The sequence below is a fragment of the Coffea arabica genome, chromosome 1e (assembly GCF_036785885.1).
Source record: "Coffea arabica cultivar ET-39 chromosome 1e, Coffea Arabica ET-39 HiFi, whole genome shotgun sequence".
In the NCBI taxonomy this organism is placed as follows: Eukaryota; Viridiplantae; Streptophyta; class Magnoliopsida; order Gentianales; family Rubiaceae; genus Coffea; species Coffea arabica.
Window position 1 is genome coordinate 50,773,049 of NC_092311.1, and position 25,591 is coordinate 50,798,639.

Below are 25,591 nucleotides of genomic sequence, written 5' to 3' on the forward strand. Positions count from 1 at the left end.
ATTTTTTTGTATTTTTTATCTTTCATTCTTCTCCATGCCCTTTTCACCTTTAATTATTAGTCTCAAAATTTGAATTTGACGACACGTAGAGGTTGAAAAATCCTCCCCTAACAAGTAACAACTGATCAACTATAGATAACTTCTGGGTTTGGAATACTATCACTGTCGTTGTGGCTTTTAATCCAAATTAAGTCAATTTGAATGGTCGGAATTTAAAACAGAAATAGATAACTTGCGTTATTGTAGACTTTATTGAAGAAAATTGCTCCTCGCTATGAAGTAATCTTTCAAGTCGCAATTCTCATGAATAAACATGTACTCCAAAAATTTCATAGGATACTGGTAGACAGTTTTCAAGATTACAGAGCGTGTTATCTATTCGTCTGCATGAATTTTGACTCGAAATGCTATCATGTCTAATTAACACTCCATCTCATGCATTCCCAATCAATTGTTGGAGAGCAATAGGGCAAAGACGAGCAAAGCAAAGAGGTCATCTCTTCCATTGCTCGAGTGTGTCTGGATTATACATTCTTTTTACCTTATTTACACACTGACTTATTTGTATCATCAGTATATTTTTTAACCACCATTTTATCTCACATACATCATATCAAAAAAGTGCTACAGTATTTTTTTTTTACAAAATTATTTCAAATTATTCACCATCCAAACACATTCATGTCACAATACATGGAACTTCCAAAAATTTTTATTCTGTTTCCAGAATGCACAAAAGGTTGGATGTAATTTACGAAATTTTCAGTAACATGCATGGTGTGAATTGAATCAAACAATATTTGGGTTGAAGTTTGGACCATTAAGGTGTTTAACTATCCTAGAATATGATTTTGGTTTGCGGAGCCCTTTTCACTCTTCATTCTTTTCTATTTTATTTGAAGAAATTGGATTGTTAGTGGAGTAATTAATTACCAATCATATTCGTGTAGACAAAATCTTAGTCAAGTTATTGCATATTTGTCAAACAAAGCTCAAGTCAATGCTTGCTTTGTATATTGAAGAAATTCAAACACAAACTCTTGTAAAGCAAATGTTGGTTGATTGTCGAGCAACTTCATTCATACCACACCCACCCAATGTGTGTGCAGTTTAAAAATAAGTATTGATTTTTATGAATATATTAATTTTATTTTTATGAAATTAAATTTTATATGAATTCTTCATGAAAAACATTACAATTTATTAGTATTAACATAAAAGTTTTCACCAAATGAAGAAGTTAAACTCATTTTCAATCAATAAATCACAATAAGAAAACACAATCTGCAAACAAAATAAAACAAACGAACATTCAAAATGGAGTCAAAATAGTGGTAAGAAAATTTTTTTTAGCACAACTCTATGCGTCGAAAAGCAAAAAAAAAAAAAAAAAAACCAAAATTTGCAGATATTTACCAGCTACCATTTCTTCAGTTTTCTTAAAATTTTTAATTTATTCGGGCTACGGCTTCTGGGTAGCATTCAGCTGGGTTGGCTAAACCAGCCCAAATATAAAAAATCACACCAGCAATTTATAGGGCCCTAAACCCTAACCCACAACGCTGGCTCACAATCCAAAATTGCTTCTGGGCCCCAAATCCAATCATCGCCATCATCCGCCGCTCTCCTCGTCCTCCACCTTGGTTCATCGGTTCTATTTTCCTGCCACCAAAGCAACCAATCCATCTCTTTTAGCTGCCCCCTCTTCCCCCTTTGACCGACTGCTTCCCTCTCGCCGCCCTGAGCAACCTCGGCAGGCTTCAGCTACTAGTACCGGATCCTGAAAACTAAGTTTTTTCCAGGTTAAATTTTAACAGCTTTTTAACAATCTAAGTTTTATTTGGTCTTGTCTTTTAACAGCTTTTAGTTACTTAATTGAGTGTTCATATACGCGTCTGTGTCTTAGGGTTTTATTTTCATGTTGGACTTTAATGGAAATATAGTTGAATATTTTGGGTTCATAACAGGAATAGACCTGTTGAATTTTTACTGAATTGGATTTTTTTTTAATTTTAATTTTCTATTGTTGAATTCGACCTCTTAGGGGTTCTTGTTGAATTTTAACTGTTTCTTAAATTTTAAATAAGTAACTTCCGTTCCTGCAAGTTTTGATGTAGGAGTATATAATGGGGTAGTAGGTTTATGGAGGCAAATTTGGAATTGAGTCAATGATATTTTTCTTTTTGGATATTTTTTGTCACAGCATTTTACAGACAAAATGTCTTGGTGCACTATCGAGTCTGATCCCGGTAAGTTTTCTTCTAATTTTGTGGTGCCCTTTTTTGCACTCATTATTATTATTATTATTTTTCACTTGCATACCATTGAATTATGACTTCACGAGGTTGAATTTTCTTTCGGACACTATAAATTCTATTCTACACCTACTCTTACTCTAGGGAAACTCGGAGGAGACTGAACCACTACTGACCCACATGGGTGCCTAAGTACGGAGTCTTGGGATTTTTTAGAATGCAGGCCAAGGGATTTGATTCCTTGACCTACACCCAAAAGCTCTCCTTGGTGGCCAACTACTCTAGGAGTAGTTGGTTTCCACGAGGCTGAATGAATATGCTGTATTTTGCTAATGCTTCAGCTAATTCATCTCATTATTTGGGCTCGTGTTGTTTAGCAGGGTGAGCAATTTGTATTACAAATTTATCATGTCATTTGGAGCACTATTTGAGGGAGGAAATGAAACAGGCTCCTTTTGATTTCTTTCTTCCACATTCCATTGTACAATAAAACAACTCAACTATAGCCAATCTTTGCTTGCTTTTTTAACTAGATTAGGATCCAGCAATTTAGATTCCAAATAATCCATGCAGGCTCTTGTCATTAGCAGTTGTGGTCATCCTTTCTTAGCTACTACATTGGTCTTTGGTTCATCTCTCCTTCCATGAACCATCCTGAGCCACAAACCACCAATTCTTCTGGGGCATCTCTTGGGGGCTGTATGCCTCCTTGTGGAGGAAAAATATTTATTGAATTTTTTCAACTTGAGTAGAGTTTTCCCTCAAGGGTTTTGACAGAAACCAAGAAGAAACATTGATTTGTCAGTCAGTGGACAAAAAGGATTACAGTCATGTACAACATTCATAACATCTTTCTCAGCAAGTTTATGTTTCTGAATAATTGGCCTGTGCTGCAGGTGTTTTCACGGAGCTTATACAGCAGATGCAAGTGAAAGGCGTGCAGGTCCTTCCCTGGGTTTATAGCCATTTATGTGTTCCTAAATTGCTTGTTTGGCATTATATTAGGTTACTGTTATTTTTGGATTTATCTTGTACTATTTTGGCTTGCTTCTTGTCTGGTTGTGGATATTCTTGTGAAAACTTCATTAACATTGTATATACCATTAGCAAAGATATGCTGCTTATCTGGAGTTATTTTCATTTTTGCAGTGGAGAATATTTTTTGTTATTTCTTTGTTGTGATGTTTGTTTTTTCTTGAAGCTGCTTTAGTGTTTATGCGGACTTACTCCATGTGTTTGAACTCTAGTTATGTTCTCTCTGAATTTCAAAAGGACACCAGCAGATTCTTCATCTTGTTGATTAGGCTCCTTGAATCAGTGGAAAATTTTTGCCCTCCCTTCTCCCATGTGCATCCACTTTTTCCTCCTATGTCACCGTCTATTTGTTCAGTGCACAGAATTTGGAACTACTTGTGCTTTTTCTCGTTAAAACCAAATTAACAATTATTTGTGGCAATTGGAAACATGTAGAATCCCACAGGCTGGCAATTAATTAAAGAGCTTTTGAGTGTGAAGTATGCACCTTCTGGTAATAGGCTTTTTAAAACATGTTCAAGCCTAAGTTCTTTTGGAATTTAACTTTATTTTGTGATTGGAATGGACAATTATGAAGATCCATAGTTTCTAACACCTGCATTTTGATCAAGCAGGTTGAGGAGTTGTATTCATTGGATCTTGATTCCCTGAACAATCTTAGGTAAGTTAGTCTTTAAGTTGTGATCCTCTATCAAAGATCATTTTGCTCACTGGATGAGGGCTTGCTGTATGTTTTGTACTCTCTGTATCCCTCTCAACGTAAACTTTATTGATTTCCAGGCCAATTTATGGATTGATTTTCCTCTTCAAATGGCGTCCTGGTGAAAAAGATGACCGTGTTGTAATAAAGGACCCAATCCCCAATTTGTTTTTTGCTAGTCAGGTTAGCTTTCTTCAGTCTGTGTATGCCTTGTACAGGGAGGAGTCTTAAAACTGTTATAGTTGAACCTTTACTTCATGCTTTTACAGGTCATAAATAATGCATGCGCAACCCAAGCTATTCTGTCTATTCTTATGAATTGTCCAGATGTTGATATTGGTCCAGAACTATCAGCTTTGAAAGATTTCACCAAAAATTTTCCACCTGAGCTGAAAGGTTTGGCAATAAACAACAGTGAGGCGATTCGCACCGCTCATAATAGTTTTGCAAGACCAGAGCCCTTTGTGCCTGAAGAGCAGAAAGCTGCTGGAAAAGATGATGATGTCTATCATTTTATTAGCTACTTACCGGTTGATGGTGTGCTCTATGAGCTTGATGGCTTGAAGGAGGGACCTATTAGCCTTGGGCAATGTCCGGGTGGCCACAATGATATAGAGTGGTTACAAATGGTGCAACCAGTGATTCAGGAGCGGATTGAGAGGTATTCGAAGAATGAAATTAGGTTCAATTTATTGGCTGTAATAAAGAACAGGAAAGAGATCTATACAGCTGAACTCAAGGAGCTTCAGAGGAGAAGGGAGCGTATCTTGCAGCAGCTGGCTACATTACAATCAGAGAGACTGGTGGACAACAGCAATGTTGAAGCACTAAACAAACAACTATTAGAGATAAATGCTGGGATTGAGGGTGCAACGGAGAAGATACTGATGGAGGAGGAAAAATTCAAGAAATGGAGAACTGAGAATATCCGTCGAAAACACAATTACATACCCTTTTTGTTCAACTTTCTGAAGATTCTTGCTGAAAAGAAGCAGTTAAGACCTCTAATAGAAAAGGCCAAACAGAAAACAGCAAATCCAAAATAAAGCTGTATACTTTTCGTGAGATAGGTGACACATGGGTTGTCGACCTGTTTGAATTTATGTCAATTGGTCAAAATTGAGATGTAGGTTTCCTGTAAATCTCATCATCCCATGACCTAACGGGAAAAGTGTCTCAGAGACAGGTTATTTGATTTTTTTTGTTGTATTTGCCATTTGAGACCCGGATCCAGTGTTTACAATTTCTTGCCTCGTAGAATTCGTCAATTAACATGCTCATGGCTTTATTTATGTCTCTGATTCCTGCCGCTGATGATGAAGATTAGCTAAATGCCAGCAGCTACCGTCTGTCTTGGAAATCATAACATGGATAGGAATGAAGTTTTTAGCACAAGTATGGTGCTGAAACCGTCTCGTCTCTTTTTGACATCAGGCAACATTCCGAGTCGAGACCTTGAAAGTCTGATCGATTAAGGTGACCTCCTGATTTCTGGTTTCCCTAAGCCAGAACGTTCCTCTTCCCATTTGCAAGGCACATCTGCTGAAATTTTAACATGATATAAATGGTGTGAATCTTGCGCGGAGAGCAACTTATTTCATCAAGCAATTTTGGTGAAGATAAAAGTCTGCCTTTTTTTTTTTCATTTTGTTCAATGTAAGTGAAAGGTTCTGAATTCAGAATCTCTCACTTACACTATCTCCTCCCGTATCACTCAATTCATCCCTCCCTCTTAGTTAAGATAAAAGTTTGCTTTTTTTGGTTTACTTCTTCTTTTATGAAATTTGCAGGAAACATGTTTAAACTTGTATCTGAATGCCAAAACTTGTTTAAAGTTCTGCCCAGATGGAGATCGACTTGAAGCCTCAGGAACCCCATCTGGAACACTTCCGACATAGGATTTTCTGGTTTGCACCAGATAACTCTTGTCTGTGGCCCAATATACTTTTGATCTAACAACCACCGTACTCAACATAACAGCGTCTCTGAAAAGCAGTCACCGTACACCACCTGGTTGCGAAGCTATGGAAAATTCTTCTTCGTTCCCCATTTTTTTTTTTTTTTTCTGTTTTGTTTTGGAAAGACCCTGAATGTTCGGTTGAAACAGGCTCATCAACATACACGATCAAACAAATTATAGCCTAAGCCCGATTCAAAGCCCGATTCAAAGATAACTGTCAAACTTATTATTTTGAAGTTACCAAAGAGCAGCAAATGGAAAGGCTACAAACAACGGAAAACAGGTGCAAGCGGCTTCAGAGTCCATGCTATTATTGGAAACCTAATCAAGCCATAGGCTGCATCTTGCAGGTAAATCGCAGGCTAAAGCGATGCATACAAGAGAATATTTACAACCCTTCCGCACTCTCGACTCCTCGTCGTCGTCGTTGTCGTCATCATCATCATCATCATCTTCTTCTTCTAATATCCTCCTTGAATATAAGCATTTAAGCGGTCCAATTCATCCCGGTGCTCACTCACTACAGCACGAACCACGTCTCCAATAGACACCATGCCTACCATCCCTTTATTATCAACCACCGGAATGTGCCTGATGCGGTTATCTGCAGCAATCCATTATTCATATTCAAATCAGGGGAAAACTTTCTTAAAAAGGGTCGGCAATTCTTTGAATTCAGATAATAAGATTCAGTTTACCAGTCATCAACTGCATTGCTTTCAAGACCTTGGTGTCAGGTGTGACAGTAATAAGCTTGTTCTGAAATCACCACGTCATCACAAATTACAATATGTTTCGCATTGCCACGGGAAGATAACCAACTTATTTAAAAGCTTCATCATTAGATATCACTTGTGACACGTACCTCTTCAGTCATGATATCACCAACTTTTGTTGATTTGGACGATCTTCCCTGTACTATGATTTTCCTGAGATAGTCTGGACCAAGAAACACAATGCCTCACCAGATGTATATTTATTTGACACCACTATAGAAGAACAAATATGCAAACGTATCTTAAAATGCCATTCCACATCATAACTCGCACAAGAATAGAATTCAATCCACAATTTGAAAGGAAAACTTACAGCAAAAAATCAGAAAAATGAAAACCTATGCGCATTTTGAATAGATCATGCGGGCTCAAAGTTCAACTATCAATAAGATTTGAGAAACATTATTGTTTGTACATAGTCACCATCAGCAAATTCTACTGCCAATGTGGAAAAGGGGTTTGTTGGAACAAGCTTCCTATATTAAACTTCACGTTGCTGGTGCTACGAAAATGCCAACAAAATAATGGGCTTTGTGATTGAAATACCAATGTAAAATGCTAGCAACATAATTTTCTTAAAATATATTGCTATATATCATGAATGTGAAGTAAACAGGGATGGAAGAATGAGTCACAAGTCCTCATCTTCCTTTGAGGTCCAAGTACCTACACTAAAGTGATAAATCAAAGTTTAACAAGTGGGATTATAGATTGGTTGGTTGTTCACAAAGCCTAGGAACATATTAGTTTTCCCCTTTACCACCCCCAGAAAGCAAGCTCTTGCATCCAAACAGCTCAACAGGTGACGTGATTCGAATGTTTTGCAACTTCAGCATATGTATTTGCTTTGGATTTTGGGGTTCACAAGTTACCTCTCTCTGTGATGATGCCAGCGATTGCATTTTGCTCTTTAGGCTTTACTACCACTAAGGCTCCAACATTGTGGTTCGTCATCTGTATTGAACACATTTTTCAGTATTTATTTGTTAGTTTTAGATCACCAAAAGTATACAAATATCTTCACCAAATACATGCGCTGAAAAGGCTACATGATCTTGCATAACGATATGAGTGTCTACTTTGTGAATAGACACTTATGGGGGAAGTAAGTACTAAAACCATTAACAGCAGTAGCATGCTGGACCAGGCTTACAGCACAAAGATACCCACCGACTTCACTGCATCATAAACAGTGTCATCTGTGGTACACCAGAGCCAGGAGCCATCCGCACCTTTCCCCTTGGCTTTTAAAACATCTGATATTTTGGTACTTTCAAAACCATGCTCCTCCATTTGAGCAGCTGAAGTTGACTCGTGTCTTGCAAACACAAGTGACCGCATTACTGGACTGACTACACGAACATGCTGCAGAATAGCATTCCTAAGGATATTCCCGTGTGAGACAATGGCATGAATCCCTCCTTGCATTTTGCCTATTTAGGAAATATAGCTTCGTTAGTGTAAGTAATTTCAAGCCGTTTTGCTTTTCTTTTCCAGATACCCCTGCTCTTGCAGTAGTTACCCAGCCATTCCAAGATTTACAACAGCTCTCATACAAGAAGCAGCTATAAAATATTTTTCTCATACAATCTTTTTAAATCTGCGGAGCTAACCTACCAGATTAATCTACAACATAGGAATTGTAAGCCTTCACATAACGCTTTCACTTGCATCGATAATATTCTTGTATATTCCAAAATTCCTTTGCAAATTGTTAATGTTAACAGATATTTTATCATCTTAAATGCTACGCCAATCTACAAAAGAGGGGAAACAAGTCCGGTATGTTCTAGAAACAAATAGATAGGGATCCAGGAACAGTGCAAGAAAATTAAAAAATATAAATATAAATAAGAACAACTAATACCATGAATTATCAAGGTCATGTCCAAGTGATCAGGCTGATGAAAAATAATCATAAATCGACAAGGATCCAGGAACAGCACAAGGAAATTACCAAAAAAAGAGGGGGGGGGGGAAACGAAAGAGATGAAGCTGATGAAGAATAATCGACAAATAGACCGCTAGAAAGTTTTTCAGTACAATCACCATGCATTTGCTGGAAAACTTATCATCCAGATTCCAGACTAAACACCATATCAACTTATTTGACAAAAAAAAAAAAAAAATACTGGAAAGCTTATATCATCCAGACCAAGCACCATGTCAACCAAGCCTCATACGGGTTCTTCTTTGTCAATGATTAGCCAACTTTATCAATCATTACCTTTTCTTACTCAAATACAAGAAACCATATCAAACCCGAAAACAGAAAACTGTGTTCTTGGCTCAAAGGGTACATGATACTCTGTTAAACGTCAACACAGTAAAATCCCAAGAACAAGAATTACATCTACTCTTAACACAGTAAAATCCCACGAAGAAGTAGCATGAAATCTTACCGAGAAAAAAAGATATTTTCTTTATCTGAAAAGGCTCAGTACTGCAGCTGCTGGTGGTGGCGGTGGTGTTGGAGTAAAGCAGAGTTCAAGTTACAAGGGATGGCCTTTCTTTTTCTCTGTCTCTCCCTCAGATAATAGCACTCCCAAAGTTTATCCAGCAACTTGTAGTATGCACTACAAAGTAGTACTATTTCAGTTAATTTATTCCTTTGTTTAGTATTCTATTCCACAATTGCAGTGGATGAGTTTTTATAGGATACACCCATCCACATCACCATCAAGGTCTTGCCGATGGCACACGAGAAGATCATGACCCTTGGCCATGTCAGGTGCCTGCCCATCACATAATCTCTCTTGGAAAAAGCCAAAAAGGAAAAATATTTGATCAGGGAAACGCAGCACCTGTCTTTATCTTTAGAAATAAATGCACGACAAATTGACATAATTTCTTGTTAAATACAGAGAGATTAACGTATCTAATATCTAAAATGGCTCTAATATTTCTTTTACTTCATCTAAATCAAGAAAATTGTTAGGAATTAAAAGGAAGTTTTTCGTCATTTACTCTTAAAATGTTATTTTTACTTTCTTTTTAAAATTAAGTCAGTAAAATTGAATTGAAGGGATTTTGGCAAGAAGGATACCAAACAGAGGTGGGTCGGGGGCTAAACACACGTCTAGGGTAATGTAGACGTTACGGGTATTATCAGTAATATGTCCAACGTAACATTAGTGGAGTCATTTGACAGTGATGGGATAAGATTCAGACATGGAACATCGATCAATGTGAGAGGCAGAGAAGAGAGGCAGAAGAGGACAGTGGATAAGGTGACCGGAAATTTTAGGTCAGCTGGGGGGAACCACTTAAAAAAGTATTTCTGTACTAGTGCTGAGTCATCATCCACTTGTAACATATACACATGCCCGTGGCTGGCCCCCCCTCCACCCCCATCATCACTCATTACTCAAATTGCCATTGGATTTGAAGTCCACTCTCCTGACACAATCTCTAATTTTTTTTTTATTAAACGATAATAATTAATCTAACCTACTTCTAATCTAATTTATCTTAGGAGATTTAATCTACTCGTACTCCTACTATAACATATTCTGATAGGCAGGGAAGGGAGGGGGAGAGAGTCTCAACGGGAGTTAGAAAAATCGACCGAGACAGAATTAACTATCGAATCAAACGGATGTGTTACACTACACATTCGATTATGATTTAAAGATTTTTATGATGACCAGCAACCCAAAATACTGTTGGTTGGTTTTTTTGACATAATTCTAATTAATCATTACTATTACATTAACAGCTGTACTAATCTATTCCGTCGCCATCAAAGTTCGAAAAGCAGTAAGATTATTTTTTCTTTTGCTTTTTTTTTTTAATTAATAAGTTAGTTGTAGTTGTTACATTAATGATAAACGGCAGAAGGAAGTACCCACAAATGTTACTATAAGATTCCGGCATGGAACCCACTCTGATTTTAGTATTTCTTTTTTATTTTTTTCTTTAAGGTCTCTAGTTCGGTAGCAGAGTACACCCCTGTCTTTTTATTTTGAGGGGAGGTGAAAGCTTTTTTTGGTATTACCTATTTGGGCAGATTTATCACCCAACGGTGGGACTCCATACCATAGTTTTCCAACCGTACGATTGAAATGATAATCACTCAGATAATCACTCAGAAAGTTTTGACGGTTAGGCAACATTAATCGCCGGAGTTGATTTAAGAAAACAAATTAAAACGTTGCAAGATATGAAAAGATATTCCTTCCCTAATGTTAAAATGCGTGGAGAAAAGGGAAAAAATAGCAATAAATTTTCATAGGAAGCTACTGTATTCTTCTAAGACTCACACTTGATTAAATCCGATCTTTAAAAGTTCAACAGCTTAAATTGTGCTACATCATCTCACCAAAACCAACTTTGTCTCGGCACTAACACAAAAAAACTTTCAGACTTCACAAATTCCCAAGACCAGCTGAAGGACAAGCTATGAAATTTTTGTTTTCCTTCTCTCCTTCTCTAAAAACAACTTTCTAACCCTATTATTTTCTTAACTCGGTATCTTCGAGGACGCCTAAACGGAGATTAAAGGCCTTCCTTTCCAACACAATTTCTCAGAAGAAGAGTTGGGCTGCAATGGTGTCTCATTATTACGGGTCAGCTAATTAGTCTTTAAGAATGAAATGAAAAAACCCTCGCAGCAGCGGAGTGGAGGGAAGGGAAGCGCATATGGTTTGGCCGAAGCAAGCCTGAGAATGGAAACTAAGGGGAAAGGTTTTTGAAGACCCACCACAATCATTGAGGAAGGCGTTTGTTGCCTCTTGACGTAACCCAAGTTTGTTGGTATGTAATGGGCCTAAAGCCCTACTTGGAACCAAACCCCTACCCTAAAACACACCAAAACCAACCTCAAAAAGTAAAGTAAAGTAAAAAAAAAAAACTCGCAATTGCAGTTGTACAATCAATTAGATTGAATTTGTAGCAAGACTTTCACGATCAAAGTGAAAATCCTACAGCTTTGAAGGCAAATCCAAATAATAAATATTATCCCAAACGGCAAAAATCAACTACGAGTGATATATGCTAATTTGTTGGAGGAGCGAATTGGTGCCGTCCACAAATAAATATGGCTCAACAAAAGTACAAAACTGTCTCTTTGAATCTTGTCACCAAAGGACGAAAGAAAGAATCACCCCCGTGGAGTTTGCTCCCGACTGCCAACTTAGCTAAAAACTAATCATCATCATTACACCATCAAAGTTATTCTCCTACCGTCATCCCAAATCCAAACTTGTAGTCTTTCTTCCGATGGTCAATCTGCAAAGGCATGATTTAGGATCCATTAGATAGATGGTCGACGTGAAAAAAAAAAAAAAAAAAAAGGGAATACGGAAAAACATGAAGACTAAGCAATAGATTCCTCCCAGCACACCGCAGGAATTTAGTCAACTTGAAGACTAAGGCCCGCCCCAAGCAGTCAAAAAGAAGGCATTTGGGGGATGAAGGCTAACACCACAATCAAACAGAGATATTTTGATCTTTACCTCAGCAGAGAGAATGAAATTTAAACCCAAATTTAACCGCTCCTCCAACAAAGCTCCTACGCAGCCATTTGAATCAATCTTCCCTCGAAGGCGACACTGTCACATAGATTATGAATCAAAACATAATGGGATGAGATGCTTTCTTACTGCACCGCCTATGACCAGTGGGTGCCAAAAATACTCCACAAAGAAAGGATGGGTTTCATCCCAAGTCAGAGGTACAAAGGATGACGAAAACATCCTATAGCAGCAATTTTGGAGAAAACTACTTGACATTAGATATCTCCTTCTATTGAATAGAGAATCCAACAGAAAGCAGGAAGAGGAAACAAACTAGTATGGTAAACAGTGACATCAGGCAGACAAGAGGCAACTATTACAAGTAACAATGCAAACGTGCCAAGTCCACTAGATACAAACAAAATTGACCTCAAAATAAGTATTGTCAGAACAAACATCATTGTGGCCTCAGACACACATAAAAAATAATGCAGAATACCAGATAAGAAAACAACATTGAAATCCAGGAGCCCAGCAATGGTTTAGTCAGACAAAGTAAAGGGCATATACATGTTTTGTATAATATTCATATTACTAGTGATATCCTTTTCTACGTGCACGTGAGTAGTTCTAATAAATTGCTTAACAATTGGGACGTAAGAACACGTTTCAAACATGACAACCCATATCCAGTTTTGGCTCCAAGCCCCCCAATTTGCTAGAGTACATAATTTTGATGCAATGAACTATAACCATCTGCAAATTTGAATAGGTTCGCTTAATTTCCAAAGAGAATTACTGAGAAGGAGCAACATCTGCAGAAAACAGAGGGCAGAACTTACTTGGCGAAGAATGTAATCATAACCAAACGTTGCTGTGACATCCTTAGACATGTGGTTGTACACAAATTCGGAAGCTAGAGAGACCTACATAGCAAAAAATGTTAGCAAACATACAAAAAAGTGTGCATAAATAACATGTTGTTCCGAATAGTCTTGGAAACTAGTATATGCTTAACCTTTTCAGAAACTTTCTGCACATAACTCAATAGAACCATTCCTGTACTAGCAACTTGCCCAGTGGCAACCTGCACATAAAGTAGTATCTTTGAGTAACTCTATCAAAAAGCAAACTTCTTTATCGAGTACATCTGTTTAACAAGTCAACAACAATTCCACACAGCCACTACAAGTAATCATGCAGAAACATCATTGAAAAATCTCTTATCCTCCCGCCCCCAACCCTCCCAATGCAGCCAAAAAGTCGAGAGCATTCAAACAGATGCAAAGACAAGGATTTTTATAAGTTTCGGCACAATTACACATAATTCCAAGTTAAAGACAATAAGAAAACTATACACATTCTGTGCTCACCAGTATGAAGCATTAACCAAAATGATGTGTTAAAGGGAAAGAAAATTGCCAAGGATGGAAGTTGTCAAATGCCTTTTGTGCAATCCAATACTAGTGCACAAAGATAGGTCCAGGTAGGCCTGGCTGTTTTTATACTTATCCCCTGCAAATCCCCCACTAGATGCCAAGAAAGTTGCAAAAGCAGGATTTGCATAGATAAGGCATACCAACTAGTACCATAACAGATTACCATTCACATATGTTGCCAATTTTCAACCCCAATCGTGTATTGCGTAGATATTAGGTAAATATCTCCTACCAACTTACAAGGTGAATAAGTGCATCCAAAGTGCCTAGTTCCCACTAATAGTAGCAAAAGAAGAGTGCGCATAACTCCATGTTTGCTAAATGCAATGAAGACATTGAGAAGAGACTTTTCAACTGTTCTTCATTCTGAACATTAAATTGTTAATCTAGACAACAATTATTTTAAAAAAATTGTGCAAATTGAAAAAAAAAAAAAGCTTGACAGAACAAAAGTGAAATCCAGACTTTTAGGTACTCCACCATCTCAGTTTCTCTCTAAAGGCCAGAAAAACACAGGAAATACTGAAATTGGAACTTCTCCCTCAAACCTGCTCTCCTATCCCAATGAATTAATCTACTTCCCTGCCCTCCGGCAAAGTAAAATCTACTTCCCTATGCTCCACCCTGCCCCACAGTAATAATAAGTCATCATCTTCAATACCTAATCTATCACAAAACTAAACTGATTTATCTTTTAAGACAATAAAAATGTTAAACATGCTTGACAGTGGCACAAACTAGAAGCTTGGGAACAAGGGATAGTTTAAACAATCACTACTCCTTTCCAGCTCAAAGCAAAAATTATGATACAAAATAATAGCATAGCCACCTTATTTCCTGTCATTATCGAATGCTGACAAAGGGATTTAAAGAAGACAGCACAAAAGTATAAAATGGCTATTGCAGTTCGTGTAGGTTTATACCATCTTATCGTTGTTGTATCGAGCTCCATAACCAATGCCAGATTTCCTATGCTGACCAGTCCAAAACACTTCACCACCCAAAGACACATTTGGGGTCACACTCTGCAAGCACATTCACATATTTTATTAACAAACACTGAGTTGCCTGTAATGTTACCGTGAAAAAAAAAATCTCACACATTTTATTCACAGATCTGCAACTGTCCTGAAGCAAGTTTTTAGAGTTCCTAAATTTTCAAAAAAAAAAAAAAAAAAAAAAAAACAGTTTATGGCCCTCAAATATAGGAGGAAACCAATATTTACTAGACATGATGACATTTTGATGAAGGGAAGAGGGAAGAGATTCCTCCATTTGGGGATAAATATCCATGAACGTATGAATTATTTTATTCGTCAAGCTTTGCTTTATGACTTCTCAAGAGTAGAAGCGAGTAGCAGTTGCTGAAGTCTGAAACAAAACAACTGAGAAATGCACAGCAAAGTGGTCCTTAAACTGAAAAGTGCATGCCCATCATGCATCTCAGTTTGTTGTAGAGTGCAGATTCGTCCATATTCCCATGTTGAAGTATAAAAACTAATCCATTTCTTAAGAATACATTAGCGAAACACCATATTTTCTATCTTTATATGTAAATGATGATAGACTTTCACATCTTGAACGTAAGGCTAAACTCTTCAAGAAAATGAACTAAAAATAAGATCTTTTTACCTGAATGTAGCTCGCACCAAATAAGGCACCACTGCCTAACTGAAATTGACTTCTGTAGTCTTTGCCCTGCACGTACAACAAAATGAAAACACAAGACAAACAATTAACCTTCTCCTTTGGGTATATCAAATGATCCACATGCAATGGCTATTGTCATGTAAAAGGTGGACAGTTCCTTATGGATAATCAGACATCGGCTCATGTTTTTGCAACCTGAAGAATTGTCTACAAGTGGACGTACAAACATATTGAGGCCTACATATGCTTGAACACCACGCCGGTATGCATACCTATATGACGTTTTGAACAAGTATACGTAAACAACACAGAAGTTCTGCATGAAAAGGCCCTTACAGCTTTACCTTGTAATCAAAACTGGCCATTACATTTGACATGTGTGGTTCATTTGTAAGCTGGGCAAAAGAATAGTTGAATTAGTTAATTTTTCGTACCAACATGTTAGTAGAAAGTGAAATGGACTAAAAGACGCCAATGGCCACCTAAAGCTTGTAAATATAATAGAATTACCTGTGCTGAAGACTTCAAGATAAGATTCTCGGATAAATCACACTTTATTCTGGCATTTAGCCTACCATCTGTCATAATCCTCCCAACAAGCATTAGCTGTGAAAATCAATTGATGCACCAAGAATTAAACAAATTTCATCAATATCAAACACATGAAACTTTAGCCAAGTGACAAATACATACCTTTGGATCGAGATAGTTTGCACCAAACTCATAGTGAGCCGTTGGGATTTTTATGGTTTCAGGTGACTGAGAAGGTATTTCAGTAGGCCCCATAAGTACACTGATAATTAGCAGATGGAAAATTTTTCAGTTAATTATAAAATGAAAATTTCTAACATTGTCCCCACCACCCAAATAAAATATAGATATGAAGGAACAAAATGAATGAAAGGAAAACATATAATTATCCACCTAAAATTTTTTCCAATGACTAATAACTACCTGTGACTGAGGGCAAATTTCGGATTGAGTCCTTTTGTAAAATCAAATCGCAAACCTTCAAAGAGTTCAGGCTTCAAAGACACTGCCAATAAAACTCAATCGAATCATTATCTCAATAACCAACAATCTTTTAACTTGCCAGTAATATCCTCTATATGCAGATGGCTCCACATAAGCAAGTCATTGTCATTACCTAGCAATTGGTACCAAAAAATGTAGCACAAGAAACTTATAATTTCCTTCGATTAGCAATGCTCAAGCCATAAATGGCAAACCAACTACAGTTACTACACAAAGGCCGAGCTAATCTATTTCAACTTCCGTAAATTCGAGTTTTACTTTCATGTATGGTTGTACCTGACAATCCCAGTAGAACCACACCACTAAATCCAATCGCCTGCGCTTAAAGATTACAACTCTAATAGCTTTTTAATATATACAGAACCTAGTAAAAGCATGCATCACTTCACTGAAACAAAGTTCTAATGGAATACACAGCAAAAAGAAAAACGAACCAAATTGGGCTCAACTATATTGTCTAAAAATACATATCTTGCTCAAAACATGATATCTATCATGCATCGTTCAAAAATATATTTTAAAAAAGAAAAAGATAAAAGGGATCAACATGGTGGGCGAATGGTAATATAGAATACTGACTGAAAGCTTCACGGTGAATTTCTTCATAAGGGATAGGGCAAGGAAGGTTCAAATAATCAACTTTCTCCTTTTCGATGACGGTGGGCTTTAAACCGGTTGGTTGTGTTGCCGTTGTACTTGCCGGAGGAGAGACAAAAGTGGCCATTGTTGCTGTTCTCGGCTCCTTCCGATTCGAACCAGTGATAGTCAATGGTCAACGTAAGGATGAAGCAGTGGCGGAAGAAGCAATCACACTACTACTTCTTCAAAAGCGGCTAGGGGAAACAGAGAAAAATGAGAGCTTTTTTATTTTCCCCACTTCTGTTCTCTGAGAGAGAAAAACCCTTCCCCCAAATCTCGAAAACCCCTAAAACTTGCTTTCCGTTTTCAACCCGGCCCTTTGTGTTCGTTTTACCCGGGATTGCTATTTAGGCCTTAAGAGGAAATAATTAAATGTACCTAGCTTTCTCTTAATTTTGGTAGAGGCAAAAATAAAAATTGAGAGAAATTTTCCTTTTTTTTTTTTTTCCAGTACAGAAGAGATGGATACAAAATTTCGAACCAAGTGAAAAAGAAGTTCCTAAAATCTCAGAGCACAACAAATTAAGAAGGTTCGAAGTTGGCAACAAAAACTGCATACAAATTTAGTAAGTTGATTATTGTGGTTGTATGATTATGAGAGGACTTGGTTAATGATCAAAATGTGGAAGTTATAAGTGCTAATTATTGAAAAATATATCTTTAATGCATGCACTAATTAGTCTCCAATTTTTTCTCCAAAAAAAAGAAAGGCTCAATTTTATATTGAATGAGAGATTGATCTTTTACTATAGATTGTATCCCTTACTTCTCAAAACTCACTTTTTAGAAATTAACCCTTAAGGAATCTTCTATTTCACGTTTTGAAAAATTTTTGAGGTTAGTAACATACTTTTCAATGAGATTTAGACGGATTTGTGGCAAAGCATAAATTGCCAAATCTCTTTAAAGTGTATTTAGGCCTTAATCCAATGCTCCGAAAAGGCTATTTAATGGGATATACCCATTTGTTTAAAGGGGTGGTTATGTTATTGTTATTATTAATTATTTTATTGTCTCGATCCTCAAGCCAACAATTCGTGAAAATTAAACACGCGTATGAAGCCCAATGGGTAGAAAAGCAGAAAGTGTGAAGCCCAATGGGCAACACAAGATGATATTTTCCAAAAAGCCCGCTGGGCCAGCGCAGTAGCCATTTTGAGACTATCTATAAAACGTTTACTCCTATTTTGACAGAGTTTGACCCTTCTTGGTGTTGAAGACTTCGAAGCTCCGAGCTGCCGGTCGCCGACTACCGTGCCCGGTGAGCGTCCATCCTTCCCTTTTCTATGTCCTCCGTGGTCCTATCTGCTGTTCGATGCAGTTATATCAACCACCATGCTCATTGCCCTTTAAGTATTTGAATGTTGGACTACCCCGTCGACTTCTCTCTCGTTTCTCTTGACTAACCATTGATGTAAAGTCGTCGTTTTATGTTTAGTCATAGTTAAATTCCAGAAATCCCACTAATTAATTGTTATCTGAAGTGGGGTTTTGCCAAAGTTTTTATCTTTATCTCGAACGGTTGAAGATTAAGGCAACTGGGGCAGAAAACGGTGAAGAATCTGGATATCTTATTAAAGATGGAGAAGCATTTAAGGATTGAAAACTTGATCATGTAAATCGATACTTAAACGGATGTCACATTGATTGATAAATGCAGCTTTATGGCCGTGACAAGGGTTTTTTTTGTTTTTGAGGTTTTTGTATCCTAGTTGTTCTATATTTTGTTAAAAAGATCATGTCTGTGTTTTTTTCTTACCACATGTTTCCCCTTGTTCTGTTTATTTTATTTTATTTGATTATACTTTCCATTTGTCAATACTTTAGCTTCAACATGCTCTCTATCACCTGTCTGCAGTGGATATGGATCGGCTCTCAAATGCATTTTCTTTGCTGGAACTGGATGCAACGGATGATAGGGAACACACGACCTCTTTTGCTGCTGAAGGCGAGTATGAGAAAGAGAGGTTTACATTGGCAATGATTTCTGGGAAGTGCCTCAGCTTGCTTTATATTCACTTTGTTTGAAATGTTGGATTTAGACTATGTTTCACTGACTCTTAACAAAGCAAAGATGTAAATTTTCTTTTAGCTTTAATTTCTGCTTCAGCATCAACGTGAGCGGTGCATTTTTTGTTCTGGAAAGACAAGCAATTGGCATGTATCATCCAGTGTACTAAAATGCCACTGGATATCTTTGTTATGCAGCCCAAGGGAAGAAGAAAGATGACAGCTCAGGGGATACAACCACTGTTAATAATGATAAAAATGGTCCACAAAGCTCAGAAGTGCCTTCTGGAGAGTACAAGTTGCCACTTGTGTGGATTGACCTGGAAATGACTGGTGAGTATCTAGTGTTAGGTTATTCATATGATACAAATTCTTTTGCCAAGGAGTTGGTTAATAGAAAATACCTGTAAGTGTTAATGGCTGTTTAAGATAATCCATAATCTAATTGGATGGCATGCCTAGTCATTCACTAAAACAGGGTTTTGATTTGTTGTCTGAATCATCTGATATCATCTGTGCCTGCGATAGTATTTCTATCACATTGTAAACTTTTCTCTTTGATTTGAAATATCACTAAATCAGACCATATAAGTGCAGAAGTCAACTTTCTTTTTCAACTTGCTGCTGAAGGAAAACCACTTGATTTTTTTTAGCCCAAAGTTGCTGCTTCCAGTTTCTTACACTTATTAAGACAAAGGCTTTTTTCATCATTTTCCTAGAACCATTAGATAATGAGTTATGAACGTACATAATAAAACTTAGAGCTCCTTTTTGTTCTAGGTTCCTGAGAGCTGTTTGAGTCTTAAGTGTCAATAAGCAACTTTGTGGTCCCTACTGCTGTCAATCAGAGATTCATGTGGTTCATTTGTCCAGGTTTGTTGCTCTTCGACCTTCCTGCTCCACTTATTCCTCCGTCAGTATTATCCTAAATTCCATGGTTACCATTCATGAACAGAAATTTTCATGTACTTCATGAGAGAATGTTCTTCTTGCCTTGTTTTTCATTCTTTTCCGCTGTTAGAGCATTCAGCTAACCTAAACCTCTTTCTCTTTCTCTGGCCATCTACTTGATTGTTCCCTTTTGTTAATTTTTAAGTTTTCTTCTCTAAAAATCCTTTGTTCAAATCCTTTAGTGTATGAATATTTTTCTTCCTTAAATACCTATGTTCTGATTACGAGTCCCCAAAGAATTGTGTCAGCTGTAAAGGAGCATGATTATAGTCGAAATCCAAACATGAATTCATAAGCATAAAATTCACAAGTGAATTGATTAGAATTTGGGAAAGATGGGTTCTTTTTGTGTTGTCATCAACTTGGTAGTGCTTCAGAACTAAACTTGCTTAGTTTATCCCCTAGGAATGTATAGTCCAATGAAAGTTTCTATGTGGTGCTATCTTCAATGGGATTTGCCCATTAGTTATTATCTGGCATTTGAGACTGGTTATCAACGTGGTTGGGCCTAGATTCCTTGGTTTTTCTTGCTTCTGTAGTTCTTTTGATCACGATGCTTATGTTTTGTTTGTTTTCTTAAATTGCTTTATTTCCTCATCTCTCTACATCCAGAAAAAATGCGTTGACATTAGTAAGTGGGACATTGTGGACCATGTTAATTAGCTTTGTCAGCATGAATTATGTCCAAAAGAACACATGCAAGCCTAGAGTGGGAGAGAGCTGAATTCAGGAAAATTCTAAGAAAAGTTTTAATCCTTCCTGGAAGAAATGTCTTCAATTTGTTGGTCGAAATTGTACTAGTACTTGGCTTTGAATTGTTGTGGTATGTTATGCCTTTAGGAATTGTACCTCAATGAATTAATCGGTATGTGAAGACTAGTTGGGAAAATGTAATTGCTGAATGCTCCTAGCTAAACCACGTAAGCACATCCATCACTAGGTACTTAAACAAATGGAGGGTGAGGCCCCTTGTTGGGCGCTCTTTCTCAAGCATGAGACTAAAGAGAGAGACTAGGTTGTATCTTTGCTGTTATATGAAACCTTTTTGTGAGCCAAGTACTAGTACTTGGCTTTGAATTGTTGTGGTATGTTATGCCTTTAGGAATTGTACCTCAATGAATTAATTGGTATGTGAAGACTAGTTGGGAAAATGTAATTGCTGAATGCTCCTAGCTAAACCACGTAAGCACATCCATCACTAGGTACTTAAACAAATGGAGGGTGAGGCCCCTTGTTGGGCGCTCTTTCTCAAGCATGAGACTAAAGAGAGAGACTAGGTTGTATCTTTGCTGTTATATGAAACCTTTTTGTTGGTCCACTTGGCCATAGTCATCTGTGAGCTTGAGAGCAAATATGCTCAGTCATCATTCCATATCTCTAGGTGGCCCTATGGGTTTAGAATAAGAAGAAAAATTCAACCAGGGAAAATTGCTACTGTTTGCTGAAATCGTGTTTTCAATCCCCATCTTTGTAATCTTGATCATTTGGGCATTTAGTTATGAGTTATGGACTACTGTTTGAAATCTGAAGGAAGGATTAGTTGTTGCATTCATGAATCTGTACTTGGCAGACGCTATAAAACTAATTTGACTGATTGCCTACCACGTTTCGTATGCTTTAAATATTCTTTTAGAAAATAATATCCCCATAGCTGACCCATTCTTTGTTACTTATGTAGGTTTGAACATTGAAATTGACAGAATCTTGGAGATTGCTTGTGTAATTACAGACGGTAGTTTGACCAATTCAATTGAGGTAATCTCAATCTCACTCTTTCAGTTGATCTCTATGTCATTCCATCCAGTTAACCTTTTTTATTATTTTTTTGTCAATTACCTATAGGGTCCTCATTTGGTCATTCATCAAGAGAACGACTGCCTGGATAGAATGGGAGAATGGTGTCAACAACATCATGCAGCCAGTGGTAATCAGCTTGCCATGTGTCTTTCTTTTCCATTGTCCTTCCATTGTTTCATAACCACACGAGTGGCCTGTAAATACTAATTGCCTTTTCTGGTATCTTATGGTTAGTAGTGAAATTTAACTAGTTATTCTGTGATGAAGGTTTGACTGACAAGGTGCTAATCAGTACCATCACCGAATGCGAAGCTGAAAAGCAGGTATTAAGGCTTCAGTATCCCCTTCACCATTGCACAACATTGTAAAGCCTTTTGTCTCTCAGACTAATGTGATAGTTCCGTGTTCCTTTGTGCAGGTTGTTGAATTTGTCAAAAAAAATGTGGGCACATATACGCCTCTTCTTGCAGGAAATTCAGTTTATATGGACTTTTTGTTTTTGAAGGTATGACAAAGTATTTTTATGTGCTTGTATTTGAGTTTGAATGAGATTACACATGGATATGTGATGGATATGGCACAATTGCATTATTCTGGTGCAAGTATCATACACAGTCCTATAGGCCTTGCATTTATCTTGTCCAACACGAGTATTTTGCTAGACAATGTGCAATACAGCTATCAAACACCTTTTATATTTATGCATACAGACGTACATATACACACACACACGCATCAGTGTTTAGGTTTACAGTGTTTATGGTGAGAATGTTAGAATTCCAGATGAAATATTTAGGATTTAGATGCTTTTTTTTAGTGCTTCTTCAGACATGTGGTGCATGCCCGTAGTTGAGATTTGTTGCTAGAAATGCTGACAGGCATCCACTCCCGTAATATGGATGAACTCATTTTTGATAACCCTTCATTTGGTGGTTTGTTTGCTAAATGCTTTCATGTTCTAATACAAAGTTTCCTTTGGCAGAAATATATGCCGGAATTGGCTAGTCTTTTCTCTCATGTACTTGTAGACGTCAGCAGCGTCAAGGCACTATGTCTCCGTTGGTATCCAAGAGGTGATAGTTTTAACACTGCTTTTAAGTTCACAAAGCGTGTTAAATTTCTTTCAGTACTACTGTTTCAACAATTTTGACTAGCCTGTGCATCAGAATGTATGTTTGGCCACTGCATCTAAAACAGAACCAGAAGTTGATATAATAAAATGGATTCATTCAGAACTGTCCTTTTCCATTGTCTTGTGGTACTGCTATTTTGTTGAGATCCTGAATTTGGTGCACTCAACTCATGTCTGGGCCTTTTTTTTTTTTAATTTAATTGTGTCTACTAGATAACAAGAAGGCTCCTCAAAAAGAAAACAAGCACAGAGCTATGGATGACATCAAAGAAAGTATAGCAGAACTTAAGTACTACAAGGAAAACATATTCAAGGCATCCAAGTCTAGGAAGTGATGAGGGCAAGATAGCAGCTTGTGGCTCCAGTGGTTTCTTTTTGAATACAAGCAATTGCAGCGGTGTTACATGTCACGACTCTTGGCGTGGTCTGAACGTAAAGTGGATGGTGTGTTAGTTCATGCAGAATAGTAAACACGATTTCATTTGAATGTAAAGTGGATGGTGGATTAGTTCGTGCTGTGTACCTTTGGTAATCGATGCATGGTGTGTGTGGTTAATCAAACATCGGTAGCAAATAGAATATAAGCTCTGCTAGACATTCTTGGGCATCGTTTACTCGAAAACGAGCTGGAGAAACCAACAAACCAACATGTAAGAATTGAAGAAATCAACAGACCTTTTTATTTTTTTTTGGGAGGAGCCGTTGCATTCTTGGGTATCGTTTACTTGGAGGGGCTCCTCAAAAAAGGATAACAAAGCAAGTGGCATTAAAACAAGCATTTCAAGAATTAACAAGGCTTGTTGGAGGTGATGCTCAAATATACAGTCTAAAAGTGTTATTAACCCAAAATTATATTCATACACCCTTTTAATGTCTTGCGCAGCAAAAGCATTTCTAATGTCACTTCCGCTGTATCAATTTCTAAATCTAGTGTTACATCAACTATTATCAATGTTGGGGTAATGCAAGCTATGGTAGTATTTTCATTGAGTTTATTGGCCTAAAATAACAAAAAGCCAAATTGTTTGCCCCCAAGGACGATATTATTTTTGTACTCACAAACTGCATGATATTGATACTCCATCTCTCCCAGACATTTTTCCGGGACAGAGGTTTGTCTTTGTGCTACCACTTTACATTTTATTCGCTGACCAGAAAATAAGGGGAAAAAAAACATCGATGGCTGCTGTAAGATATTTTTTCCCCCACAATAATTCTCCATGTAAAATATTTTATCTTGTTCTCCTGCTCCAGCTTAGCCTATTATTTAGCAACCAGTAATAAATGAAGTTGAAGAATTGAAGATTATTCATCTACCAGTATGTAAAACAACAAATACCACTACATATGCAACCTGGAAATCTTACACAGAGACAAAGATAGACCCAATCTCAACAACCTCTGAGAAAGAAAGGGAGGAGCGAGGGAAAGTAGGATCGGGAAGAAGGAAGGGGAAGTCAGATTAAATACATAGAAAACATGTTGTTAGAGGGAATACTGTTGGCTTAGAAAACATTCTTGTACGAGCTGGCTTTCCTTTCTTGAGCAAGCTCAACTCAAACTTAAGCACTAATATATTATAAGAGCTTAGTCATTTGAATACGTTACCGGGAATCGTCCTTTTATTTATGTATATATGAGTACAATAAAATGTCTATAAATTAATAACATTGGGACCATACAAATTTTATTAATTTAAAGAGATATTAATTAATTTATAAATTTATCGAAGGTATTTACAACTCAAAGAAACACTAATTTAATCAACTAAAGTTCTATTCTATTTTATAAAATATGAATTATTCTATTAATACAAAGAGGCTAAAAGTTTAGAGAATATAAAGCAATCTATATCTATTTGATTTGCAAATATAATTTAATTCTATTAATATTTTCCATATATGTACGTAATTGATGCCATTTTTCTGAGATAAAAAAGATTTAGAAATACTGCATGATAGATATCTACTCCATTTTATTTAATGCATACAATGAATCAGATTAACAATATTATGTATATAAATGATAAGAAAGTCTTCTTATAATAAACAAACGCAAAGTCTTCCTACGTGTCTCATTCTTAAACAATGACTTCCCATCTAAAAATATTCATAAATCAACCATGATTGATCAAATTATAAATCGTATAGTAAAGAACATCCCAGCTTAGCTTATTATTTAGCAAGTAATAAATGTCAAAAAGTGAGACACTAAGGAGAAAGAATTGAAGATTAATCATGATGAGAACATGAAGATTTGGATTCCCTTCAAATTCAAGAAAATTCAGTTGATGGTTGATGGTGTAATCGGGTTCAAAAATCATTGAAGATTTGTCATGCTTATTTCTTGTTATTTATTTAAGTAAGTTTCCAACAATACTTGTTAGTTAGTCTTGAGTTATTAAGGGAAATAAAGGCTAATGTCATGTTGACCATAGTTAAGCCAATTGAGTCAGTTAGTTTCCTATTCTAATTGAATTAGAGTTTTAGAAAAGTAGTTAATTACTTCCAAAATTATTTAGGAAGTTGTGTCAAGTCAAATAAGGAAACTTGTATTGTTTCCAATTTAGATTAGGGTTTTGAGTCTTGTAAGGCTATAAATAGCCAACTTTATTTAACTATTGACATGATATTGAAGATGAATTAATAAAAAGAGAGTTGTCTCCTTTTATGGAGTTCCTCGATGGAACTTGAGTTTCTTCTTGAACAGTATCAAGTATTTAGCTTGGATACTTGTGGTGTTCAAGGCAAGATGAT

General features: G+C 36.7%; 4 protein-coding genes across 5 annotated transcripts; 2 read left to right on the top strand and 2 right to left on the bottom strand.

The window, feature by feature from the left end:
* Positions 1 to 1,561: 1,561 nt before the first annotated feature.
* On the top strand, positions 1,562 to 5,282 carry LOC113712527 (ubiquitin carboxyl-terminal hydrolase 2). The gene is made up of 6 exons (XM_027236009.2): positions 1,562 to 1,802; positions 2,204 to 2,249; positions 3,152 to 3,198; positions 3,905 to 3,951; positions 4,071 to 4,173; positions 4,260 to 5,282. Exons 2-6 carry the CDS (start codon positions 2,219 to 2,221, stop codon positions 5,034 to 5,036), a joined length of 1,005 nt encoding a protein of 334 aa, XP_027091810.1. The 5' UTR covers positions 1,562 to 1,802; positions 2,204 to 2,218; the 3' UTR covers positions 5,037 to 5,282.
* An 871-nt stretch (positions 5,283 to 6,153) lies between these two features.
* LOC113712543 (CBS domain-containing protein CBSX3, mitochondrial-like) lies at positions 6,154 to 9,812 on the bottom strand. The gene is made up of 6 exons (XM_027236026.2): positions 9,129 to 9,812; positions 7,897 to 8,159; positions 7,599 to 7,680; positions 6,816 to 6,889; positions 6,649 to 6,709; positions 6,154 to 6,554 (listed from the first exon to the last, which is right to left on the bottom strand). The coding sequence occupies exons 2-6, from the start codon at positions 8,152 to 8,154 to the stop codon at positions 6,412 to 6,414; spliced, it is 618 nt and encodes a 205-aa protein (XP_027091827.1). The 5' UTR covers positions 8,155 to 8,159; positions 9,129 to 9,812; the 3' UTR covers positions 6,154 to 6,411.
* Positions 9,813 to 11,585: 1,773 nt separating this feature from the next.
* On the bottom strand, positions 11,586 to 17,301 carry LOC113712532 (mitochondrial import receptor subunit TOM40-1-like). Its single transcript, XM_027236020.2, has 11 exons — positions 16,886 to 17,301; positions 16,226 to 16,307; positions 15,965 to 16,064; positions 15,782 to 15,877; positions 15,616 to 15,666; positions 15,254 to 15,319; positions 14,545 to 14,646; positions 13,201 to 13,269; positions 13,025 to 13,108; positions 12,183 to 12,278; positions 11,586 to 11,955 (listed from the first exon to the last, which is right to left on the bottom strand). Exons 1-11 carry the CDS (start codon positions 17,028 to 17,030, stop codon positions 11,899 to 11,901), a joined length of 948 nt encoding a protein of 315 aa, XP_027091821.2. The 5' UTR covers positions 17,031 to 17,301; the 3' UTR covers positions 11,586 to 11,898.
* A 750-nt stretch (positions 17,302 to 18,051) lies between these two features.
* On the top strand, positions 18,052 to 23,396 carry LOC113712553 (oligoribonuclease). Of its 2 annotated transcripts, none has more exons than XM_027236038.2 (9): positions 18,052 to 18,206; positions 18,804 to 18,893; positions 19,154 to 19,288; positions 21,585 to 21,661; positions 21,749 to 21,830; positions 21,971 to 22,026; positions 22,122 to 22,208; positions 22,686 to 22,776; positions 23,049 to 23,396. In XM_027236038.2, the coding sequence occupies exons 2-9, from the start codon at positions 18,809 to 18,811 to the stop codon at positions 23,168 to 23,170; spliced, it is 735 nt and encodes a 244-aa protein (XP_027091839.2). In that variant the 5' UTR covers positions 18,052 to 18,206; positions 18,804 to 18,808; the 3' UTR covers positions 23,171 to 23,396. The 2 variants fall into 2 exon arrangements, with proteins under 2 accessions (XP_027091839.2, XP_071917823.1); XM_072061722.1 differs by having other exon boundaries at positions 18,159 to 18,206; positions 18,773 to 18,893.
* Positions 23,397 to 25,591: the final 2,195 nt, after the last annotated feature.

Bases quoted from the DNA above. Each gene is read 5' to 3' on its own strand.
- LOC113712527 (XM_027236009.2), top strand. From the start codon at position 2,219: ATGTCTTGGTGCACTATCGAGTCTGATCCCG. The intron at 2,250-3,151 runs GTAAGTTTTCTT...CCTGTGCTGCAG, and splicing joins CACTATCGAGTCTGATCCCG to GTGTTTTCACGGAGCTTATA. The intron at 3,952-4,070 runs GTAAGTTAGTCT...ATTGATTTCCAG, and splicing joins GATTCCCTGAACAATCTTAG to GCCAATTTATGGATTGATTT.
- LOC113712543 (XM_027236026.2), bottom strand. From the start codon at position 8,154: ATGCAAGGAGGGATTCATGCCATTGTCTCACACGGGAATATCCTTAGG. The intron at 6,710-6,815 runs GTACGTGTCACA...TGGTGATTTCAG, and splicing joins GTGATATCATGACTGAAGAG to AACAAGCTTATTACTGTCAC. The intron at 6,555-6,648 runs GTAAACTGAATC...GGATTGCTGCAG, and splicing joins AGCAATGCAGTTGATGACTG to ATAACCGCATCAGGCACATT.
- LOC113712532 (XM_027236020.2), bottom strand. From the start codon at position 17,030: ATGGCCACTTTTGTCTCTCCTCCGGCAAGTACAACGGCAACACAACCA. The intron at 16,308-16,885 runs GTCAGTATTCTA...TTTTATTGGCAG, and splicing joins AATTCACCGTGAAGCTTTCA to TGTCTTTGAAGCCTGAACTC. The intron at 12,279-13,024 runs GTAAGTTCTGCC...TCTATGTGACAG, and splicing joins ATGATTACATTCTTCGCCAA to TGTCGCCTTCGAGGGAAGAT.
- LOC113712553 (XM_027236038.2), top strand. From the start codon at position 18,809: ATGGATCGGCTCTCAAATGCATTTTCTTTGCTGGAACTGGATGCAACG. The intron at 18,894-19,153 runs GCGAGTATGAGA...TTTGTTATGCAG, and splicing joins GACCTCTTTTGCTGCTGAAG to CCCAAGGGAAGAAGAAAGAT. The intron at 21,662-21,748 runs GTAATCTCAATC...AATTACCTATAG, and splicing joins GTTTGACCAATTCAATTGAG to GGTCCTCATTTGGTCATTCA.